Genomic DNA, 25,457 nt, shown 5'->3' on the forward strand with positions numbered 1-25,457 from the left:
TATTTTTAAACTTATATTATATCATACATTTATTTTCTTCAGTTACGCAATTCTTTAATTTAAATAACACTTAGTAAATCTCTGTCAACCAAGATTTTGCATGAGAAGTTTAAACAAAATGTTTGGAAAATGTTACTGGGAAATATATTTCCTCTTCATGAAACAAAGGCTCTAAAATAAAATCATCAAAATGTGCCTTTATCTATTTACTACTTATATACATATATTGATTCACATAAATAAAGTAATACAATTATATTAGCTTTCATGCTTATTCAGCTTCACAGAAAATCCAAAAATGTGCTGAAAATTGGCTATCTATCTAAATACCAATTATTCATAATGTTGACATAATACTATGTGGTAGCAGAGATATGCCTAATTTAAACAAATTCTTAAATTCCTGACATTCTTCCAAGTGGGCAAAAGAAAATCTTAAAAATCAAACTTACAAGTTGTAAGAAGATATAGAAAGTAATTTAACCTTTAATACCTGGAAAAAGTTTTACAGCCACATTTGTAATTTACATATACAGTGGAGATCACTGAAAAAGCTTCCTGTTGCACTGCAGCAAAAAATTTTATTATAATGTAGATTAAACGGATTTGCTACAGAGTGCAGCAATTTCACCTCACTGAAGAATCATAAGATTTTCATAATGGAACTTGTTACAGTGAGTTAAATATTTTCTTATGGTTATACAGTACATATTTTCAAAATGAACATTATCACCGAAGAATTTGCTAACAATTGTTAGCTATTAATGTTTTATACATACTTAATTTTATTGTAGTTAAAGTATGTGGCTCTCCAAATGTTAGTACATGAAATGTTAAGTTTAAACATAATAGTAAGATAATCCCCTAAAATGTAGACTTAGGACATCAAAACTATGATCATTATTGCACCTATTTTTCTACAGAAAAAATGAAAAATTTACATCATAATCCTCCCAAAAAGTGAACAGACAGGTTATAAAATTACAGATTCATTGGCATTAAACATAAAGCCTACAATAAACATTTTTTCTGAACTGATGTACAGCATTAATGTGCAATGAAATTTGGTTAGCTATGATCATGCAAATAAAAATCTTCCACAGTCATTTTTTCATATGTTTTATAAAATGGTCTTTTATACTTCCATAAACATTTCTGGTGCAATTTAGTCAATGACAAAAAAAATACAAAGCTATCCCTTATTCTTTACGTTATAGATTTTAAAACATGCCTTTGTACTGCTGAAACAGAAATAGCGTGTTTGGGAGAACTGAACTAATGAAACATTTAAAAACCAATGTATCTTGATCCAACATTAGCTGCCTTCATATATAGCAGCCTCTCATAATCACTGACATCAATATTGTTGTAAATGAAGAATGGTTAAATATTGAGAGATTAAGATACAATTCAAAACATTTTTAAAAAAATAAAAGTCCATTTCACAAACATAAAGAAATCTTTAAAAGGAAAATAATCCCGTCAATTGTGATATACACTGGAAAATAGTAAAATGTCATTTTCCAAAATAGCTTCTTCATTATATCCCCATCTACTATAACCAATCTTGGAAATATACCTTAAACATAATGGTGTATTATATGAAAAGGCTCCATTATTCAAATGTGATAAATTTAATAAGTTAGAATATGATTCTCTTTTCCTGTGTTTACAACCATGAGAAAAATGAAAGAACAGCACCTGAAATACTGAAATGAACTTAGGTAAGCATTAAGTAGTAAAACGCATGTGTTTTGGTTCAAAATACAACTTACACAACCGGTAGAAAGGATACTGCCTTAAGTAATTTGTTTCTATATTTTGCAGGTTAAACAATGAAAAAAAAAAAAAGAGATCTGCTCCAAATCCAAATAAATTTCCACTTCTCACAATCTGGACGGAGTGGAATTTCATTCAAAGTTCACAAGACTGTGATACCTACGGTAGCAGATATAGTTGGATATATCACTTCCACCCTGCCCCTCCCCCAAAAAACAATTTTTTGGTGCCAAAGTAAAGTACAATGATAAACTCTTGATGAAAAACTATGTTATGGGGCAATCTATCATATACTATGGCTAAATATGAATTTACAGAAAAAAGCACATCCCATTTTCAGCACTTTTTTTCATAAACATGCAACTCACTATAAAATACAAAACACTTGGCTTTCAAGAACAGCATTATAAAGACACACTGCATCAATAAAATTTTTTTCTGATTAACTTTACACTGTTACAGAGAACTGGAACTCTTCTAATGTGTACATATCAGATTTTATATTATAGTGTAATAATTTGCATTTTCTGAACATAATGTTCAAGAGGAAATATCTATACACAATAACATTCTAAACTATTAAAAACTCATTCAAATTACAGAATTTTATTGATACAGTAGATTAATAAAAACTGAAAAGGGATGATAAAATGGGATAAAGAATTCAGTACATTATTTTATAACACACTCTTTAAAATCAAAATATTTTAAATCTCTTTCGTCTTAAAATTGTCATTGCCAGAAAATTCTGGGACCAATACTGAGGTGTAAAGTAATTAAACAAACCAGGACTATTTCACAATTTGTACGGTGTCCTCTCATCAGTTATCATTCTTGTGTAATGGCAAACAATTTAGCACCTCTGAATATTAAGGGTGCCCAGGAGTAAACACTAGGTAAGATACACAAAGGGAAGAGACCATTTAACTCTCCAACAAATAGTGACATGAAGAAAATGACACCAATTGTTGAAAAATTTTTTTCACAGTAAAATTGCAGAGAATACAAATACAAACACTGACAGATAACTGCTTAAGATCTAGCCTAACAATAAGATCTTTCCAAATCAATAGATCCAATAAACAGTGGGGTACTGTCAGTTTAAAGCCGCAGATAAAAGCTATACAAGCACTTTAGAAGTCTGAAACATTAAAAAAAAAAGATATTTACAAGTTTCTTCTTTAGTTTATGTCTACATAGCCATCGCATAGTACGCTTTCACAAGACTTCATAGTCAATGCTGTCATGTGTATGGCTAAACTGTATGACCACAAATAGATGGGGTCATCAAAGCAAGGTCCAACTGTCCACTCTTCAGCAGTCCCATTTTGTGCATCAAAGGCTTTATTTAGCCTCAAGCTTGACAAAATTAATCTTTTTCCAAAGCTTCCACACAGAAAGTTATAAATTACATTTGTTCATCGCCTTTCCCTTTTAGAACTTCGCCGCCGTACCTTAAAAGAAAAGTCACCACATGCTTAATTAAAATTGGTACACATTTATAAAACACAAAAGTAATTATTATTTTTTAACCAATTTTTATTCTCACTTGTTCCTGATTTTCTTCCTTTTCCTTTCCCTGAAACCTTTCTTCTTTTAACTTATGCCTTGGTATTACGTATTTACACCTTTACGTTTGAAGCCTTACATACCCATAAATAGCCTTTCCCAGAACAGCAAAAGAGACATTTTATTTTTCTATTTAATCATTTTAAAGAGAAATGAAAACAAGTCAATTCCATAGCAAAAACAAAAACAACAACAGAAAAAACCCTATTGTAAATGGATTAATCATCTTTCCACTTACGTTTCTGTGGTAAAAGAAAACTGATACTTATGAACTTACAGTTATAGCTGTTTTTCTGGGAAAACAGGTACTGAGTTTGTATCTTCATAACTATCAAATATACATAAATAAGCTGAAATTCAAACATATTACCATTTACTGGCAAGCACTAAGGAAAGCATATGACCTTACTTCAAAAAAGGTCAGTATTAACAACAGAAATATAAAAAGAATAGGGTTTTAATTTAATTTACTGTGTAGTTTTTATTTGATGAAGATATTTAAAAAATCACTATGGACTTTTCAACCTTACTTTAATATTCCCCTAAAACCCTTTAAGAAACAAGACAAACTAGTTTGAGACCACAATTCAGCATATTTTTCTATGATCTTGACCCACCATTCACATAAATGAATCCTGGTGCAGAGAGGAGCGCTGATTACATTAAATAGGACGGAGCTGATGTTAGAACTCAGGTTTCTCAAAGATAGCTGACTGAGCCAATCTAAAGAGTCAGCATTAGTACATCAAGAGAACAGCTCTTACTTAAACGTGTTCATTATATATTTTTTTTTTTTTTTTTTCCCCCGTGACCGGCACTCAGCCAGGGAGTGCACCGGTCATTCTTATATAGGATCCGAACCCGCGGCGGAAGCGTCGCCGCGCTGCTAGCGCAGCACGCTACCGAGTGCGCCACGGGCTCAGCCCACATTATATTATTTTCATAGAGAAATATCTAAGGTGTGTTTACTGGCAAAGCTATCTGATACTTTAAAAAAAAAAAAAATTTCTCTCAGGAAGCACCACATCCCTACTACTTTTGCAAGAGAAATATCTATTACCAATTTTATGAATTCTAATTTAGTTTGTACTTCAATTCCAAAGGCTGACTTTAGTTCAAGAAATGACCTTATTCTGTGTAACTGATTAACTTCCAGTTTCTATTGTGAAACTCAAACAGAAATATCCAACAGAAAGTTATGAAATATAAACAATAGTATACTTAATGGATACCAGTGCCCTAAAATCAAGGTACAACTTAAATACTTGAAGTGTCAATATTAGACTCTACTTGTACTTCTCTGTTTAGATATGACAGTTACACCTTCACTATGCTACACCTATTACTCTCACTTGGTTTCAGGTTTCCATAAAAGATGTTTTCTCCATTTTTCAAGCTGATAGATAAAACATTATAAATTAATGAAGAAAAATCTATAAATACATTCATGTGCTGCATAACAGTGTTTTGGTCAGTGACACTGCATATATGACAGTGGTTGCAGCAATAGGCTATACATGTAGCCTACATGTGTAGAAGGCTGTGCCATGTAGGTTTAAGTACACTCTATGATGCTCACACAACAACGAAATCACCTAATGACGCATTCTCAGCATTTCTCAGAATGTATCCCCATTATTAAGTGACACATAATTGCACTCAGAATTGTAAGAAACAGCAAGTGGTAAATGGATATGACCAAATATTTACCAACTCTATTTTTATATCCCATACCACCTCACATTAACACTTTAATAAATACATACATTTAATGCAGAAACTTCCTCTTCCTCTGTTTCTTCCTGTGGAATATCATCATTGACAGGAGAGCTACCCTGAAACACATCTACTTCTTCGCTGGAATCATTTTCTTTAGTAGCTGCTTGTTTGGAGCGTCCTACACGGCTAGAGTAAAATACATGTAAAATAAAATGAACATTCCAATTTTAAGTAGTAGATTACCTCATAAGAAGAAATGCTTCAAATAATTCATGATTTCTCATATAAAAATTACTTCATGAGACGGGAAATTTTTTTTTATATTCTGAACCCTAAACCAGAGTTTAATCATAGGATCTTACATACAAAGATCTACCAAGTAACAAAAATAAATGTGACTGAGACATTATAAATGATTTGAAAAATTAACCCAAAGTTATTCTTCATCTTTCCCAACTCAGTAAAAAGGCATCTATATCCACTGAGCTGCTTGAAGCAGAAAGAATTCGAGCAGCTAATAGTACACCCATCACTATCTGGCCCTATAGATTCTACTTATAGAGATCTCAAATCCATTCACTTCTCCCCACCTCCACTGCTACTACCTAATTTAAACCATTACCATCTCTTATTCTTCTCTTTACAAAAGAATCTTTTAAAAATACAGGAATAGCTCCCCTGAACTAAGAATAATTTTGTAAATCTCAACAAAGCATACAGGGCCCTATGCATAGTCCTTGCCTCCTTGTCTGTTCTCATCTCTTTTCACTTCCCTACTCCCCACTACTACAATCCAGCAAATCCTTGCCTTCCTTCAGCTCTCTGAATTTGCCAAGATTTTTCCCACTTCAGAAACTTCAAACACATAGCATTCTCTCCACCTGTAATGTTCTTCTCCCTACTCTCTGCCTGTTTAATTCCTATATTCTCAAGTAATCAACTCATTGTCAGTTTCCAAAGAGAAAATTTCCCAACTCCCCAGTCCTCCCATTACACTCTCTTATAGCACCCTAAATTATTCCCTCAGGGCTCATATCACAATTCATAACTCCATATTTATATATGATTGTTTAATAACAATGTCCATTAGATAGTAAGTCCCACGAGGACAAGAACCATGTTTATTTTGTGCCATTATATTCCCTGGAACCTAGTACTCTCTGAAATATAGAAGGCATCAAAAATGTTAATAGCACCATTTAATCAAATGGATCCCTCCTTATGAATATTTATTTTTTTAAATTAGGAACACAGCTTATCACTTCTGTAAGCAATCCAAAGTAATGTTTAATTCATGCTCAAACCAGGTAATTTTTTTACTTGGTTCGGTTTTTCAGGATTAACAGAAGAAACTACGGGAATTACATGGAAAATAATGACAATCTTTTTTACTGCCACTAAGATCAGAACAAGAAAAACAGACAAATCATAACATATGCCATTATTTATACTAGCTCTAAAAAAGATTTTCTCAGTGAAGGGAAGATAACAGGCTGCCAAGACAGAACACAGAATCTCCTTCCATACAGACTTTTTAAAAGAAATATTTATTTAGTTTAGAACATTCATGGAAGGACTTGTACAATTTTAGGAGAAAACACAATAGTCATTTAAGCCCTTAATTTTATAATGCCCAAATACAAGCAAACCAAAGTTATGAGGTTGAAAGATATTCACCCCGTTATTTCCTTGTTACAAAATCATGAGTATTTAATATTCATTAAGAATCCTTTGTTTAGAAATAGTGATTTTCCTTAGTTGAATCCAAACACATTTATAAAGCTGCCACAAAAAATGTACTTACCTTTACTTTTAACCTGAGAGAAAAATTACATGGAAGAAGGCATGAAGTACTGGCTAGACACTCAGGGAACTTTTCCTCTTCCTGTGGAATACACAGGAACAGGAAAAACTCTAAGATAAATGAATATTTAATCAAAGTGTGTTGGCAACTCTGAAAAGTAAACCCACTGATGTAATTATGTGACAGGATTACTCTCAGAAAAAGTGTGCAGATATTCTGACTGATAAAAGTCATGCTAATCTATTTCCAGTTACATAACTGAGGAGAAAAAATACTACCAAATCTACAAATTACAGCATTTATGCTCTTGTCATTAATAGTTTGGGGTACAGATTTATTACTATACCTCTCTTATAAATGCGTTTATGTGAACATCCAAAACCATCTATACGTAGATACAGATAAATTAATTAGATTAGAAAACAAACAAAACCAAGACATCAAAAACTTGAGATCAACATGTGATAATTAATTTCTATGGATTCAATATAAGAAAAATGATGCCTGTTAATTTCTTACTACAAGTTCAAGCAATAAAAGCAGAAGTGTAAAACATTTATTTTTTAAAAAGTAAAAGTTGTGGGGAAACATGAAGAAAAATTATAGTGTACAGATGAGGCAAACTGGTCAATTAAAAATACCATATCACCTTTTCAGATACCATAAAGTCTGTATAAAAAATAATGAAGTATTTGGTTTCATTTATAAAGATTTGCCTAGATCTATAAAAATGTACAAATGTTGGTTAAGTGAGATATCAATCACCTAGGTAAGTTTATAAAAATTTTATCTCACCTAGCGTAATGGAGCTAAATATGTGGAATTCAAATACAGCAATATGTATGTTTACAAATTTATGAACTTTTGCAAAATAATTTGAAATTGGTTTGAAATTTAATATTATTTACAACTTACACATTTTTTTTTGGTTGTGATGGTGATGGCGTTTTTGATGGTCTTCCTCGTCCTTTCTGTGGTGTGGATTGTGTGGATTCAACTGCACTAGTTTCAGGAGATTCTGCTCTGCTTTGGGGAAGACCCAAATGTGGATAGCATCAAATTATGATTTATAATATAGTAACTAAACAGATGCAGTTTAGAGTTACACACACTTACCTCTGTTGTGCTCTCCTTGACGCTCGGTGCTGCTTGCTTTTTGACTTCTGTTCCATATTTCCACTTTGTCTTTCTTCTTCTTCCTCTTCCTCTGCTGCTGGAGGTCCAGGGTTTTTTTTGCTTCCTTTTTTAGAAGTTTTCATTGATTGCTCTTCTTTTGGTGTACCTCCACCAACAGGTTTTGGTGGTCGGCCTCTTTTACCCTTTTTTGGGGGACTATTCTGTTCATCCTCATTTTCCAATAAATCTTCTTTGAGCCTCTTTTCCTCAGACCATTGCTGTTCATCTGATTCTGAAGCTGTATGGCCTCTTTTCCGACCTCGCTGACTACCTTTAGGTTTCTGTTCCGGTACCAACTTACTCAGGTCATCCATACCTAATTTTTCCTCTGGGTCTGTGACAGGTGTTTTTTTCCGGCTTCTAGGCTTCTCCAATTCAGACTGGGGGGAAAAAAATCCACAATTTTAAATATGAATGTTAGTATTTATATTTTGAAGAATGAAACAAAAAAAATCTGTTATCCACTTTTGTCATAAACACCTACCTAAAAAATTATACCATTCTTAAATACTTCAGAACCATAACTATTTACTTGCTTTTATTAATACTTTTTTAATTAAGAAAAAATTCTCTAGGGAAAAAGTAAAATTTCATTCTTACTTTTATAAGAGTCTCAAAGGGAAACCTCTCAAAATCAGTATTTTATTAAATTATAAATTTTAGGGAAGAGCTATTTCATGAAAATGAACATTCTAAATTCAGTGCTTGATCCTAAAGGACAACTATATTAAAGCATGTTTTGATAGTCAATTTAAGTAATTCTAATTTTACCACACAGTGCATAATAAGACATAAAATATCAACTATGTTATATATCAGCTTACAACATCATAAAATAATGATTTTTATTTTATAAATGGAGGTTGCAAGACACAAGTTAAACATATTTATCATTTATTAAAAATTTCAGAAACACTTCTGAATCAGATACTGCTTCTTTCTAGGCATAGCTAACAACAAAAACAATAAAAAAATCAGTGGCTCAAATTTGATATAAAATCCTAGTCTATATTCAGAGAATTTTTGCATGAACCAGAAGATGGAGACTGAAGAAATTCTCCAAGGACCCAAGAATGAAATTATATGTACAAACACTTAAAATTTCCAGAAAGTCTGTATCAATTTACAATCTTAAAAATCAGTGAAAAGAAAACAACAAAAGCTATCAGGTTACCTATAATTTTTTATATATTTAGTCATTGCATTTCCGTTTGGGAACAACCTAGTTATGTCCTCGGTATTATGTTTACTGGAATCTTAGTGGATTTTTTAAAATCTATGTTCTTCTACACTTACATGTATATCTAAATTTTATATCCTATTTGCTATTGATTAAACTGACCCCACCCTCACCCATACGTTGTGAAGATATTTGGAGATGGGAACTTGGGGAGATAATTTGGTTGAAATGAAGTTATGAGGGTGGGAGACCTCATGATGGGATTAGTGTTTTTATAAGAAGCACCAGAAAGCTCGTTCTTTCTTGTTCTCTTCCCTCTGCCATAGGAGGACACAGTGAGAAGGTGGCATATGCAAGCAAGGAAAAGAACCCTCATAAGAAACTGAATCTGCTGACACCTTGATTTTGGACTTCTAGCCTCCAGAACTGTGATAAAATAAATTTCTGTTGTTTAAGCCACCCAATCTGTGGTATTTTGTTATGGCAGCCCTAGCTAAGATACTATTGTATCTTATTTTAGGATAGGATATAAGTACCACGAGATTCTAAACTGTATTCTCCACCCCCACAGGATGAACACCCAATCATTTCAGAATCACTGATTTGTAACACTTCCTTTATTTTGTATTATGTTTCAAAAAATAAGAATGTTTCTGGACTATTACAACAGCAGCACAATATTTTACTCATTATAACCAAGTATGTTTGTGTCTAGTTGGGCTGATAATATCTTTATTCTTTTTTTATATCCATTTATTCTTCCATATGTACTTGAAACAAAATCACACTGGAATTTTACAATTATATATTCATTTACAAAAAACTGTCATGTTTTTTTATTCCTTTTTCCCCACACAGGAACATGGCATGTCTTCTCTCTCTTCAAGTCTTCTATGTATCTGAGTTTTGTGATTTTCTCCACATAGGTTCCCACTACTTCTTTTTAAGGTTATGTTTAGATCTATCTATCTATCTAGTTTGTTGCTGCAGTGGTTATTGTTATAAAGAAAATTCCCTTTCCCTCAAGTATATATCTGATATAAAGCAAAATTGCCAGAGGAAAGTTAGTTACATACATACATAGACATATGAGAGTACTTAAAAATTTTCATGGAAAGATTCGTATGATCTTTTAATTCTATTTTTCCAAGAACTTTCTGAAGTACCCTTTCTGAAGTACCATGCTGCATTCATAGTTCTTCAATTGCTTCTCTAATTTTTCTAAGATTACAAAAATAACAATGAATTTATCTCTTCTCTTTCACTGTTATTCCTCTGACTTGTATTTCATGTCTTCCTGAATTGGTCCAAAATTCTAGAACAATTTTAAATAACAGTGATCAAAGCTCGTTTTGCTCCTGATTTTTAATAACAATGCTTCAAGTATTCTGCCTTTAGGAAAAATGACATTGACTACCGATTTAAAATAGATGAAATTTTTAGCATGTTAAGGAGGTATTCTCCTAGTATTAGTTATTACTAATAGTGGGAGGGGGGAGGAGGAGGGGGATTAGAGAGAAATTGGTAAAGGGCTGCAAAAAATGATTAAATTGTGTAATGCTGAACATACTAATTATCCTGATTTGAGCATCACATAATGCACACAGGATGGATATTCAACACTGTCCCCCACAGATATGTACAATCAATTATGTTTCAATAAAAATAAAGTTCATATTCATATTTGTCAAAAACGGATTTTATATTTTATTTTTGTCTTCTTGGAATAATCTAAGATTATCATGTTTTTCTTATTCAATATATTAATTTACTATATTATGTTAAAAGAATTAACATTACATGATCCTTATATAGTCCAGGGAGAAAAAAGACCTAAAAATGATTGAATTTCATTTGTTAATATTTATTCAGAGTTTTTGTGCATAAATTAAAATTTAACTCTTGTTATTCAGAGAGCAGAAGATAAGAAAAATATTAAATTAAAACTAAATTTAAATGTCACCTCTAATTTTAAATGCTACAATTCTTTTTGATGTCCAAAGATCTAAAAAAGGTGGCTGGTTTCCTTCATGCTTTGGAAAAAGTTAGTGGTAGACAGGAAATCTAATGTCCATTTTTTCAATAATACCATAAAATAATCTAGTTTCCTAAAACACCATAATCTCTAATTCCTTTTTCTTTTGGCACTGCATTGTTTTAAGAACAGAGGGAGTATAAAACTGAGGTTAGGAGCAGAAAACATGGAAAACATGCTATTTATAAAACTAAATGTTTGAATATAAATGTATATGGAGAATAATTCCTTTGCTGTGAAATTTCAGTGTGAAGCTGGTAGTATGTAACTAAGACGGTACTCTTGCACTATAATTTACTATTCTTCAAATTGAACTTGTGTTTCATAATGCTCACCTATTTGAGGGTATTTCAGTCAAAACTATCCTATTAATAAGGTACTTCTAGCACCTCTGAAAACAGGCCCAATGTTACATGCTACCCATGTCACAACAAATAGCAAAAGGCCTCCATTACAATTATACAAATAAATCTCAGGATTTTAGGATTATAATTTTTTTCTAAGTGGAAAGAGAAACAATCTGGCAAGATAAATTACTGAAGAAGCCTAAAAACAATGTAAACTTCTTGGGATATAATTATTTATTGATAACTCCCACCTCTATTAATCAAGTAGACTCAAACACTTTAACTTTTATTATAATAACCATTAATCAAAAGTATTAATCATTATAACAGCAATAAAATAGGAACAACAATTCATTTAGGCTAGTTCATTTATTCTGATAAACCTTACCAGCTAAGTATCCACATTTTACAGATAAAGAAACTGATTTAGAGAGCCTAATTAGTTTTTCATGAAATGTTTAGAGTTGAACTGGAAAGTCAAAATGAGCCAAATAATGAGGATATTAAGTTCATTGAATCCAATAGTTGTATTCTGTATCTGTATTTATCTTCAAATGACATTTGTGTCTATGATACAAGTTATCATTTCTATTAAGACTTTATGAGAACTGTATTTCCTACCTTTACTAAAAGCTTATTTAGTAAAAGTCTCAAGAAATCAACTAAATGGAATAAACTTTAAAGATCCTCATTCCATTCCTCTCCTCTAAAGCTAAGTTTAAACATACTATGCTAAAAACAAACAAAAAATCCCAAAGAACAAACAAAAAATAAACAAGCAGTTCTAAGTATGGAACTGGCATGTTTGATTCCAAAGACCTAAAGAATTAAGATTACTTATCAGAATGACAAAAAACACAGAGAGACTCAGTACACATAAATTACATGGTAGAGGATAATTATAAATGCAAATTTGTAATTAAAACCACTAAAAGAAAATCAAATGTCAAATGTGATAGTAATGTAAATTGGTTCCAGTGTAAAAATTACTATTTATACAGTAAAATTATTACTAAAATTATTATAAAATCAAACCAAATATCTCACCCTTACAAGATCAGAGTCGTCTCTCTTGTCACTTTTTTTTCCCGGCAAAGGTGAAGACATTGTGTACTCTTCATTTTCACTGTGATCCATTTCAGAACTATCGAGCCTTTTAATACAGACATTTGTAATTGTTATTACAATCAAATAACCTTAAAGGCTTTTTCTGTTCCCTTAATATAGTTTTACAGCTTTATGAGGAAAAGTTTCAGTGTTTTCAAAAGTGAGTCAGTTTTATTCTATCATACTACTAAGCACTAAATCAAAAAGAATAAGCTCATTTAATTTAATACATTAGGGAAATTAAAAATCACAAATTTAGTTTTTTTCCTAAGTGTTTTTAAAACCTAAATTCTATTCTGGGGTGAGAGCATAAAGTAAACTAAAACTTCTTTTGTTGGTAAGTTAGGCTAGCCTATACTGCAATCTACCCTGTCCCCTGCCACTCGCTTATCCCCATTCCACTTCTCCTTTAGCACATTAACACCCTCTAGTTATTATGTTTTTTTATTTACTGATTACCTTCCCCTCCTAGAATTTAAGCATGGATCTTTTGTTAATTTTACTTACCATGTATGCTAACCACGTGAATCAGTGCCCAGCACAGAGAAGGCACTCAATAAATACTTGTTAAATGAATTAACAGCACATGCTCTCACACATTGGTATAAAAGTCCAGGCTTCTGTCCTGGGTAGTCACATCCTTATCTGGTTTTTAAAACCATTTATACATTGTTGAACCCTAAATCTCAATCTCTGGCTCAGTTACCCTGAGTTCTAAACTCACATATCCCATTGTCTACTCAACACTTCACTCAAATTTCTAATACATACCTGAACTTTAATACAGCCAAAACAGTTAATTGGACACTCCTCTTTTCCCCACCTCCGCAAAACACACACATATAAACACACAACCTGTTCTTCCTCAAGGCTTCTATAACTCAGTAAATGACACCACCATCTATCCAGTTATTCAGGCAAAAAACCCAGGATACATCCTTAAATCCTCCCTTTCCCTTACTGTTCACATCTAATCCATTAGCAAGACCGCTTGGATCTAACATCAAAATAAATCCCAAATTTGACTTTTTACCATCTTCCTTCTTGATCTCTTCTCTAAATTACTATTAGCTGACTCCTAACTAGTTTTTCTACCTCAATTTTAGCTGCTCTATAGTACATTCCCTACATATCATTAATCTTTTAAAAGCACAAAGTAGACCACTAAACTCCCTGACAGTATCTTCCAGTTGCACTTAAAATCAAATCCAAATTCCTTGCCATGGTTCACAAAGACCAAACATAGCCTGGCTACCTCTCAACTTTCTCTCTTAGCATTTTCCCCTCATTCCTACTCTTCAACCAAATTGGTCTCTCAAACACATCTAGCTCATTCCCTTGGAAGGAGTCCTACTGAACGGATGGGATTTAGTGAAAAAAAGCGATGAAATATATTGGTCAAAGGCAAAAGTTTAAAGAAAAGTATATTGAAAAAGTACACTGGGGAAATTAGGATGGACTTGGTTTGAACAACAATGGGAGACAAGGACAGGGCAAAACAATAATTGTCTTAAAAGCAAACAAGGGGAGCCAATTAAGATTTCTGAGCAATGGAAAAACATGACAACAGAAGCATTTTTAAAAGATTATCTAGCAGTATTACTGCATACATAGTCAGAGGAATAAGGAAGAAAAATACTCAACTACTACAGTAATTAGAGAAAAGGAATGAACTAAATGATGACAGTAAAAAAGAGAAGTACAAAACACTGTAAGAAAAAAACTGGCAAAACTTAGCAAATGAACAAATACAGTCGGGAATGGTCAAAGATAATTTGGAGTCTCTTAGCCTAGATAACTGAGTGAATTAGATCGTCTTTGATTATAATCAGGAATTCAAGGAGAAAACCCAGCAATTTAGGAAACAAGTTGATGGAAATATTTTTTGGTCATTAAGTGTGAGGCCATCCACTAGAAAATGTCCAACTGATATAGCTGAAGAGTCCCTTTGGTATTAGCCATTAATTTTATGCATTAATACAGGAAACTAGAACAAACAAAAGCAATAGACAATTTTTTCTTCTACTTCTACTGTATTATATACAATTCGACAATTTATTCATTACAAGGAAATTAATAAGATATTTTACAATAACTCCTCCCTTCTTTACTGATTGGTTATGAACAATGCAAAAGACAACACAGTCTCTCATGATAACCTGGCAAAATCAATAAATAGCAGCAGTTTAGCCCTGAAAAATGCTCTGCTGCTAACAAATGGTGTCCTAAGCTCTTATGCTAAAACCAGTGGGAGGGTGAATTATTTTTCCCTTTATCTTTCTTAAAAAGAAAAAAAGAATCATTTTTAAAACTATCTTTTTAAACAAACAATAGAGTTTACACATGTACACAGTAAAAAGAAATTCAAACTATATCAAAAAGTATAAAATGATCTCCCTCCTACACTATACTGTTAAGGTTTTGTGTTTTCTTCCAAAGACATTCTATGCATATACAAACAAATACGAATATAAATCCTTTTCAAAACTTGAAAGTACATTAACACTGTTCTACATACTTTGTCTTTTCACTCAATCACGTATGGTGGAAACTCTTCCATATTAGCTCAGACCTCATCCTTTTTAATAACTACGTATTCCACTGTATGAATGTACCATTATTCAACACTTTACAATTGTTAGATACTGACACTGGAAACCAGTTTACGTGAACTAACACAGATTACCCCAACAATTTAAAATATGAAAGGCTAAGATGGAGTACCTACTGAAAATGAGCAAACAAATAAATATAAACTTGTCAATGTCTACCAATGTCAAATGGGAAAGTTAAGTTACACATTAATTTCCATTCACTGACACTAAACACTTTGAGTTATATTACTTTAGATCTCATAGCCTTGCTGGAATTCTTAAATGTAAAGTATGGCATTTCTTACATACTTACCTCCCTTTTATTCTTCCAGGAGAGCTTGGATTTGAGCTGCTGCTTGCATTGCTTACAGTTTCCATTCGTGATGATTTGGTCTGAGATTGTTTGCCTGCTGATGAAAGTGGCTTATTAACAGCTCCTAGAACATTGGTTGTTTTAGGCTGAAATGAGAAATGCACATCTCTTTGTATTTGGTTAAAGCCAAAAGAAACTTACATGTAGAAGAACAGAAGAACCAAAATAGTATCTGTCAAAGTATTTGCATACTGAAAAAATGTGCCTATCCTTAAGCAAAAATAAGGATTATAAATTGAGTATCACTTGAACAAATGAAAAACTATATAGATAGCATAACAGTTGAGTGTCTTAGTTATTTGGAGGAAAAGGCTTACATAGAAAGTGAGAACAAATAAAATGTATAGTCAACAATGAAAAGATGATTAGACTCTTGCTATGAAAGGACATAAGATGCCTTTTTGTTTTAAAAATTTATATCTTGATATGAGGATAAGAAGTCTAAGGATCAAGGTCTCCTGGGCTTTATTACAAACTAAAAAATAAGTTGTGTATCTTAGCTTGCATCTATATAGTAAATATAATTATTTCTCACTACTAAATGGGAGATAGCTAATAATTATATTTTCTACCTTGAGATACACAAATTTTTGAAGAAACACAAAATAACACAATTATGCCAATAATCACATTAAAATAAACTATGACATAAAAATAAAAATGATTCTCAAAACATACTTTTCCAGGAGTGAAAAACGATTTCATTTCTGGAGGCAGATAATTTTTGGTGTTACTGAAATTCTACAAGGGAAAAAGAAGTAGCAGTGAATACTGAAACGTTTCGAAAACAGTGGTTTGAAAGCCAACAGAGCATAGAGCAGCTTTGTTTTAAAATGCATAATAAATTATTTAATCAGTTGAAACACAAAATTTCAGTCACTGATTTTAACTACTGTAATAAGCTGTAACTAACTTCATACCAACTCCACTATTAACAAAACATATTTGAGCTCTAACATGCTAGAGCTCTAAGAGCTCATCAGAAAACATATGCTTCTGTAATAATCTCTCTAGAGAAGAGGCCACATATATTTCTGTTATCTTGCTCACACCAAGGTGAATGCTTAAAAGTAGACAGCCCTTTTAGCTACTAGGTAACCTTACCTACAAGGCTGTTCCAAATCTCTATATACTGGTAAGACCTTACTTGTTATTTTGCTTTAAAAACAAAAAAAGAATAGTGGTGGTTTCCAGACTCTCAGTTAATCAATATGTTTATATGAATGATGAATCTCTAAGAGAGATTACAGAAAACACCTCTCATATCTCATACAAAAAACTGAGTTTTCTGGAGAGTAGTTTGGGAACACACTTGTAGTGTTCCCAGGGTCTTGGGCCCATTCCAGTGTCTGTTCTCTCCTTGTTCCTTCATACCAGCTATAAATCCCAATTAAGAGCTTTTAACTTCAGACTGGATCTCTATCAGCATTCTCCTTCCCATTGTGGATCAATGGCCATTAACTCACAAATCCATATGCTTTGATAACATTTTTGCCTGTGCTCTTAGACTGGCTTAAAACTCTGAACACAAACACTAGATCACCTAACTAATCTCTCATCCTTAACTAATCTCTACCCTCTAATCCAGTGTGGCCTATATTCTGGTCTTGAACCACATTTTTAAGACTCATGGCAACCTTTTCATGTCCTTAGTAGTGGATCAGGTCTTGATACTGATCCTTCCTGATCTTCCCACAACATAGTGCTGAGAATACGTACACAAACAAATTCCAAATAACTATACCTTGTCAGGTTGGGTGAAAAAACGAGCTGGTAGTACTGGGTCTTTAGGAGATTCCAAACTGTATGTGGTGCTCTTTGACATGATGATATTCATGGCAACATCACATACAGTATACAGTTTCTGCGATCGTATTTAAAAAGAAAAAATTAAGTACTTAATTAGGCATCCTCGACTCTGTAAATTAGTAGTAATTTTGGAACACGCGTCCAGTCTGAACAGTAAACTAATGAAAGCAATAGCCAGTGTAAGCATTTTAGTTTACACTATTGTTTTCATCAGTTTACTAGAAATAGAATTATTGCTAATTCTATATTAGTAATTCCAATGGCTACTAATAGAAATGTTACCAATAGAAAAAACTGTTTGCCATTGTCTATAAATACTAGTGTTTCATATCCTACACCCAAATGTTTAAGTCAACATGGAACCGTAACTATTTACAAAGAATTACATACTTCATTCATTTTTGCATCATCTGGTCCTTGGGCATCTTTTGTTTGTTTAATATTTTCTACCATCTTTCTGATAAATGCATGACTGTTATTTTCATTTTTGGCCATTAATATTTCCAGAACAAACCAAAGACACCTAAAAAAAAAAAAAAGAAAGAAAAAGAAATTTTGAAGAAAAAATGATACAGATACAATAATTCTAAATATAAACATAATGAACCTAGACTATAACTTCAGGTGGGTGTATTAGTATAGTCTAGTATATACACCATATACTGAAACAGCTACAAGTCAGCAGAGAAAAAGGTTATATATATATCACTACAGGTCAGCAATGCAGATGTGAGCTTAAAAGACCCCTCCTTTCTCAAAGACTCACTAAATTTCCCAAGGACTTAGGTTAAAAAAAGGAAAATTAATGGTAGAAAGAATGAAGTGATCCTAACCTCCGGCTATGATAGCTGAGGGAAGACAGCCTAAAGGAACAGTTGAGCCATAGATCAAGTGAGGCTTCAGATATTCAAGACTGACTGTTGTCCTGATGGGAAGTCTTCAAGAGACTATAAATACCTTATTAAATAGTCAAGAATCTTCATCAATAAATTAGACAGGAAAAAGTCATGGTTGACAACTACACACACTATCTTTGCTTAATGAAGAAAAAATTAAAAGAAAGTTTCAGTAGTCTAGTTTTAAAGTTAATTACATAGAATTCTGTTTGATAAAAAACCAAAAGTGCTTTATCTCTGTATCATATAGACAGAAAGGGAAAGAGATATAGCTGATGCATAGAGGAGAAAAGTAACAGGAGAAGGAAGAGAGAAATGTGATGGAAGATATTACTCTACAAGGAAAATTATAAACTTTAGGATCTCAGTGCTGGATGAGCTCTTCTGGAGTGGCTCTCTGATAGGATGGAGATTACACATGGCTACACTGGGGCAATTTAAAAATACAGCCAAAAATGTCCAGTAAATTTCAAAGGATATTTTATCTATTTAAAAAACTAATATTCTCTGATAAAGAGAGGTGACTAAAATTTTCATTAGTTATAAGCACTCTAATACAGCACTCATTCTGAGAGAGAGAACTAATTGCTTATTTTTAAAAATGGAAAAGGTGGGGGAAAAAAGAGGGTAATAGCTTTTCCCCTTTTAATGAAAAGCTATCAGTAATTACGTTTTATTCTCCTGAGGTATCTCAAATCTGTAATTATAAAATAGTTCTATGAATTAAGAAACCAAGGATTATTTTCCTTTAATAGGAAGCTAAAGGCATAATAAATTAATTGATTCAAAACCACTCAGGTCATCTTTTATTATAACCCAAAGAGGACTAGGGTCTCAAGCTTATTTAAAGAACTATGCTGGTCCTAAAAAGACTTCTGTAAATACCACCATATTAAGAAGATTTCTCTAAAAGACTTCTCTAGATCCATTACAAATGTCATAAACTCTAATTAGAGAATAACCAATAAATTCGTAAATGGGAGTAGTTCTTTGGTTATAAACTTGGCCCATCATGAAGTTAGACTACTCTCTTTTCTTATGGAGGAAGACAGTTACTGCAAAGAAAAATGTGCTTACTATGTGAGTAAAGGAGATTATTCATACACCTCACACAAAAGTCTACACAGAGTTTCAGAAGGAAGTAGGAAATAAGAAATGGAATAGAAACTTTTAATGAGTTTCTTCAATAGAAACGCCAGATTGGTAGAGAATAGAACTAAAGTACAATAATTATGCTAAATTCAGTTCTGGGAAACTACATAAGAAATATAATACAAATAGATGATCCAAAAAAAAAGCAAATAAGGAAAAGAAGTTCCCAAGAAATGAAATACATCGATAAACTAATTATAATTGAGACCCCATTATCACTATCACAGGAAAAAAACAACTTTCAAAAATATGAAAATGAGAAGAAAAAAGTCTTACTCTTTAACATCTTTAAGTTGTTCAATATCTTGTACTTTGACATAATCTGGGTCATGTGCCAAAAGGTGAATTGTATATGGAACAACATATTCTGGTAGAAGAGACAGTAATTTTTCTGAAAAAGAAAAAAATAAGCAAAACAAAAACATCCAGGTTAGAAAACCAAATCTTACATAACATGTTTCATACTATATTTCCTGCATCCCAATAGTTTATCACTATATGGCTAGAAGAAAAACATACAGCAATATCTTGTGTTGAGGTACATGATAAATTAAACCATTTATTCATATCCAATATTGAAATGCCTACTAAATACACCATATACTGAGCTACAAAGACAAATATTTCAGTTTTCAAATGCATATGGAAAACTGACCCAAAAAAACTATATTAAAGATTGAGAGACATAAGATCTATTTTTCCTGTTTTTATAGGTGACCTTTTGTTTAACACTCTCTTATAAGCTGCTGAGAAAAATGAAAATGTCCAGTGAATCTTTCAGATTCAGTATGACACAAAAATAAGAAGTAATGGTTGATACTACTTGTAACAGAAAAACAGATATAAAGGAATGGACTTGTGTTTCTAGGGAATTTTAAGTAATGAAAAACATCTTTTTAAATTCAAATATTTTTATATGTTGAGTGAGATCAGCATATTCTTTTAGAGATCAGAATGGTAATCCTTACTAGCTTTAGTAAAGCACATGCAGAAAAGACTGGGATTCATATTCTGAGTAAATCCATTTATATTTCCTATTTTCAAAATAAAAATTTAGATTGGATGTTCACCCTGGAGTATATATACCATAGTGTCAATAAAGCAGCAAATTTTTGTTATTTCCATTTCTGAACTTTGTGTGTGTTAACATTCATTTCAAGGAAGGCATAGAAGAAAAAAAAGTAACAAGATTCAAAATTCAGTGAAATTCAAAGTAAATTCTATCATATTTGAGTGCTTCCTATATTCCAGGCCCATATTAAAATCTAAAAACATAAATATGAATAAAACTAGATAAAGAGCTTATACTAAGGCATAAACAGAGACAGAAGCTATACTTCAATGTGAAACGTGCCCCAAAATAAGACTAGCTAACATATACGGAGTAGTACTTCTTTGGGCCATGCATTATACCAGGTGCTTTACATATGTAATTTTTAAATTCTCACTACTACTATTAGAAATGACTGTAATTGACTATACTTATGCCAATTTTACAAATGAGGAAACTAAGGCACAGATTAAGTAACCTGCCCAAACACAATCATGGCAGAAGTGAGATGTGACGGCAGAGGTGAGATGTGACTGCAGAGCCCGCACTTTTTCCAAGGTGAAGAAGGAAGAGAAAGAAAGAGGGCCACAATGATGTGGTAACACCAAAACTATATTTTAAAGGATTCAGAAGTGTAAACCATGCCTCTTGGTTTAGTTTGTTTGTTTGTTTGTCTGGAAGGGGGAGGCAATTTCCAGACAGAGCTGACAACAGAGAGAAAAAGATGGCTGCACAAATTTTAAGTAACCTAGAGTACATGAGCATAGAATTCATAGTAGGAAGTGGACAGAGAGAAAGTTTGAAACTCAGTCTGAAAGCAAGCTATAAAAGGCCATGGTAAGGCATTTCAACTTTATCCTATGAGCAATGGATAATCAACATGAATTTCTAGTCTGTTTTAGAAGGATAATTTTGACAGCAATGTGGCACAGTGGGGGGTAGGTCAGAAGCAGGGGAACATTTACAGCAAGGAGGCAGGAGTGTATATAATAATCCAAGTGAAACGTAGCAAGGTAGGAGAGTACAGAATAGATGTTCAAGACAGCTGGAAAAAGAATTAACAGGATTTAGTGACTGATGACAAGGAAAAAAAGGTATGAAGAATGCCTCTGATTTCTGACTTGAATAACTTGATGGATTTTAATGCTGTTAATAAACAAGTCAGAGAAGACAAGAGGCAACTGACCTCGATGGGGTAAAGTGAGCAGATGAAAATTAAGCATACAAGCACCTGAAGTTAATGTCAGCTACAGGTGAGAACAAACAACAAAGATCAAAGGCTTGTACATTTTTTCAACTAAAAGACAGTGCTTATGCAATCTATATAAATGTACAAATTTTACTCTTCTATTAAAAGTACCTCCAATGTCACTGCTTATTTTCCTTGCACATTTATTCATTTACATAAAAAGATACAGGTTGATATTTAACTACCCATGAATTTATAGTTAAAAATGACCTTTATATTAAATGAAAAGCAGTTATTATAAAATGACAATTTCGTATTTAATGAGAGCCAATCAGAATATATAAATAACAGTAATATTTTGCATTCTATTGGCTTGTTAGAAAAGCATGTGTTTTATTTTCCTATATGCTTACCACTAACAGCTGCATGCTGCTTCAGATACTCGCGTCTTACATTTATATTTTTTACTAAGCACTGTCTAGCATGAGCTCTTCTCTCTTTTACAGGATCTTTTGCACAAAGTGCACAGATTGCCATATACTCAAGTGGAAGCCGTAATCGGGAAAGGCCTTTGTGAAGTTTCTGAGCAAACACTTGTCTTACTTGATAGCATTCATCCTGTAAAGACATAATTATTCCAGATATTATCCACACGGCAGCAAAGAGTGGCAGCAATAAGTTCATGTATGAAATTTGCTATATCAAGTTAAGGGTAAACAGCAGCAAATTTTCCACAACTTGTTTCATTGCTTTCAAGAATGACATGTAATCCAAGTTCATGTCAAGGCTTCAGTATTCACTTGGACCCTAATAACCACCAGTTACATGTGTTAAAAAAAAAAAAGTATTAAATGTACTTTTAGAACTGAAAAAAGTAGTGAGTATAAATCCACCCTAACTTAAACAAGATAAAAAAAATAAAACTTAAACACTATATTATATATAGCTTTTTCATTTGCTAAGCAAGATAAAACTGTCCAATTTATACATATTGGTTCTATCATTGAAAAAAACTAGTCAGATTAAAATGCACAAATCTGAAGATGAGAGTTACTAATCAACTTTAAAACACTAAAATACTTTTAGTTCTATAAATAAACCAACCTGTTTATTACCCTCCTGATGCTTACCTCATACTCCTCCTTTCTCGTAAACCCAGCCCTACTCTCCTAACTCCTCCTCATCCTTAAAGATAGTTCATATACATGTCAGAAAGCATGTGTAATCTGCATCCTGCCTGTACCCACCTCTGTGCTCTCTTAGCACACTGTGCTTATCTCCAGTATAGCACTGAGTACATAGTATTAAAATGATTGGTTTATATATGTCTGTCTTACCCATTGGTGCTAGCTCCTTGAAGACAAGAACTATGCCTTTATTCATCTATGTGTCTTTTTAGCACAATACCTGGCACACAGATGATCAGAATTTTTTTGAAATTATAGGGAAAAGCTCAAACCATTCTATAGGACACAAGGTGTGGTGTGTTTCATATTATTGCAACTTATGTAAACTATTTCTTCTATCCAGAATGATTATTTAGTTTTTTCCCAAAGCTTTGGTCATAACATCATGCCCTTATCTTTAAGACCTTATATTGCATATCTTCTTTCGTTTAATTAAATATCGGTTTACTACAAAACCAAATACCTATTTCTAAAGAACAGTCTAGCTTTCACAGAAATATCGTCTGTTATCTACCAACAAAACAAAGTTAAAGTTAATTCACTCCTTCCTCAGTATTACTCTCATAGGGGGGGGGGGATTTCCTCATTATCCAATTATTTATTATGAAAATACCCAATTACAAACTATATAAGTAAATATCACAAATATATTCACAAATGAACAAACTATTCATTAAAAAATTGACCTCCACTCAAACATCCCTGCCCCCTACTTAGATACATCCCAAAGAAGACCGTGTTTTTGTCCCTGTCTCACAGATCAGTCAGGATCTAACAATACAATGTAAATTAATTACAATGTCAATATGTTAAGATTCTTATTATTGAGTTTCTTCCTTCAGGTTTACTTTCTGTTCAAATACACAAGGGTCACCCATATACAATATTGCTTTTAAAGAGCCTCAACTTGAAAAAAAGAAACAAACCAAATGTACATAAATAACTAAGCACAAGGCAAAGTTTTACATGTATCAGAGGATTGTAAATAAAATCCATAGGGAATTAAAAAGAGAAAGAGACTACTTCCAGCTAAATGAATCACAGCAAGCTTTGTGAAGAAAGTTGTGTCTGAGCCTTGATTTGCTGAAAGGGTTTGGATGTGTGAAAAAGGGTGAGAAGAAAATGAGGGGCAGCAAAGTACAAAGCACATAAAAGAAAAAGAAAATTGTTCAGCTATACTGAAATTAGAGTAAGTAAAGGGTAGTGTGTTAAATAAGATTAACTGTGTATTTGGGTCCAAATATCAGAGGGGTTCAAACATCATGTTGTAAAACGTGTGTAATTTTTTTCTTTTTTTTTTAACAAGTATGAGCCCCTAAATATTTTTGAACAGGTGAATAACATGTCCATTACTGTGATTAGGGAAATTTATCCAACAATAGAGACAGTCTCACAATAGTCTTGGTGAGAGCTAATAATGGTTACAGCAGTAAGAACTGTTAAGAAGGTATGAATAAAAAGATATAGTAGTCCTCCAGCCAGAAGGTGGCAAGACAGCACACCAGGGGTCCTAGGAAAACAGCTGTGGGCCACAGCCTGCTCTGCCTGGAAGCAGGCAAAGAACAGGCTTGGTATCCTAGGCAAGGAGCCATGGGCCACAGGCCCCTCTGCCTGGAAGCAGGCAAGAGAGCAGGCCCAGGGTCCTAGTCAGGGAACCCTGGGTCGCAGCCCCCTCCACCCAGAAGCAATCAACATAGCACATCTGGGGTTCTGAACAGAGAAGCATGGGCCACAACCCCTCCTCCCAGAAGCAGGCAAGAGAGCACCCAGGGTCCTAGGCAAGGAGGCAAGGGCTGCAGCTCTCTCCACCTGGAATTGGGCAAAAGAGCACGTTCGGGGTCCTAGGCAAGGAACTGAGGGCCACAGACCCCTCTGCCTGGAAGCAGGCAAGACAGAATACCCAGGATCCTAGGCAAGGAGCCAAGGGCAGTACTCCCCACCCAAAAGCAAGCAAGAGAGCATGCTAAAAACACCACCTCCTTGCAGGCAGCCCAACATAGCCACTGCCACGGCTGCCCAAAAAACGGCTCAACGCTACAGCAGCAGCCACAGCCACTGTGCAGGTGGCAAACTGGACACAAGATAACAATGACACTAGCAGAGACTGAAAAATGAAGAGGATCTCTCTCTCTCTCCTCAGAGCCCACTCCAGAGTAACAGAAGAAGCTGCTCTACCAGATGAGCAGACATCGACGTAGAGATACTAGAAATATGAAAACCCAAGAAAATATGACACCACCAAAAGAATACAGTACTTCTCAAATACCAGACCCTGTAGAGCAGGAAACCCTTGAAATGACAGAAAAGGAATTCCAAGCAACAATCTTAAGGAAACTCACTGAGATAGAACATTGAGATGACACGATGAAACGAGAAAAAAAAAAAAATCCAGGATATGAAAGAGGAAATTTACAAAGAGATTAATACCTTAAAAAAGAATGTAGCAGAATATATGGAACTGAAAGATTCACTCAGCAATATAAAACACAC

General features: G+C 33.2%; 1 protein-coding gene across 4 annotated transcripts in view; it reads right to left on the reverse strand.

The window, feature by feature from the left end:
• Positions 1 to 2,425: 2,425 nt before the first annotated feature.
• Positions 2,426 to 25,457, reverse strand: part of PDS5B (PDS5 cohesin associated factor B) — a 206,074-nt gene continuing 183,042 nt past the window's right edge. Inside the window, exons 25-35 of one of the 4 annotated variants that reach the window (XM_063101928.1) lie at positions 22,194 to 22,398; positions 19,817 to 19,931; positions 17,883 to 18,015; positions 17,428 to 17,547; positions 16,362 to 16,424; positions 15,624 to 15,769; positions 12,663 to 12,762; positions 7,988 to 8,427; positions 7,787 to 7,894; positions 5,115 to 5,253; positions 2,426 to 3,233 (exon numbers count right to left, since the gene is read on the reverse strand). In XM_063101928.1, the coding sequence (XP_062957998.1) occupies positions 3,198 to 3,233; positions 5,115 to 5,253; positions 7,787 to 7,894; positions 7,988 to 8,427; positions 12,663 to 12,762; positions 15,624 to 15,769; positions 16,362 to 16,424; positions 17,428 to 17,547; positions 17,883 to 18,015; positions 19,817 to 19,931; positions 22,194 to 22,398 (1,605 nt within the window). In that variant the 3' untranslated portion in view covers positions 2,426 to 3,197. Of the gene's footprint in view, positions 3,234 to 5,114; positions 5,254 to 7,786; positions 7,895 to 7,987; positions 8,428 to 12,656; positions 12,763 to 15,623; positions 15,770 to 16,361; positions 16,425 to 17,427; positions 17,548 to 17,882; positions 18,016 to 19,816; positions 19,932 to 22,193; positions 22,399 to 25,457 lie in introns of all 4 variants that reach the window. The other 3 variants (XM_063101927.1, XM_063101929.1, XM_063101930.1) reach the window with 3 other exon arrangements.

Source organism: Cynocephalus volans, chromosome 7, assembly GCF_027409185.1.
Source record: "Cynocephalus volans isolate mCynVol1 chromosome 7, mCynVol1.pri, whole genome shotgun sequence".
Classification (NCBI taxonomy): Eukaryota; Metazoa; Chordata; class Mammalia; order Dermoptera; family Cynocephalidae; genus Cynocephalus; species Cynocephalus volans.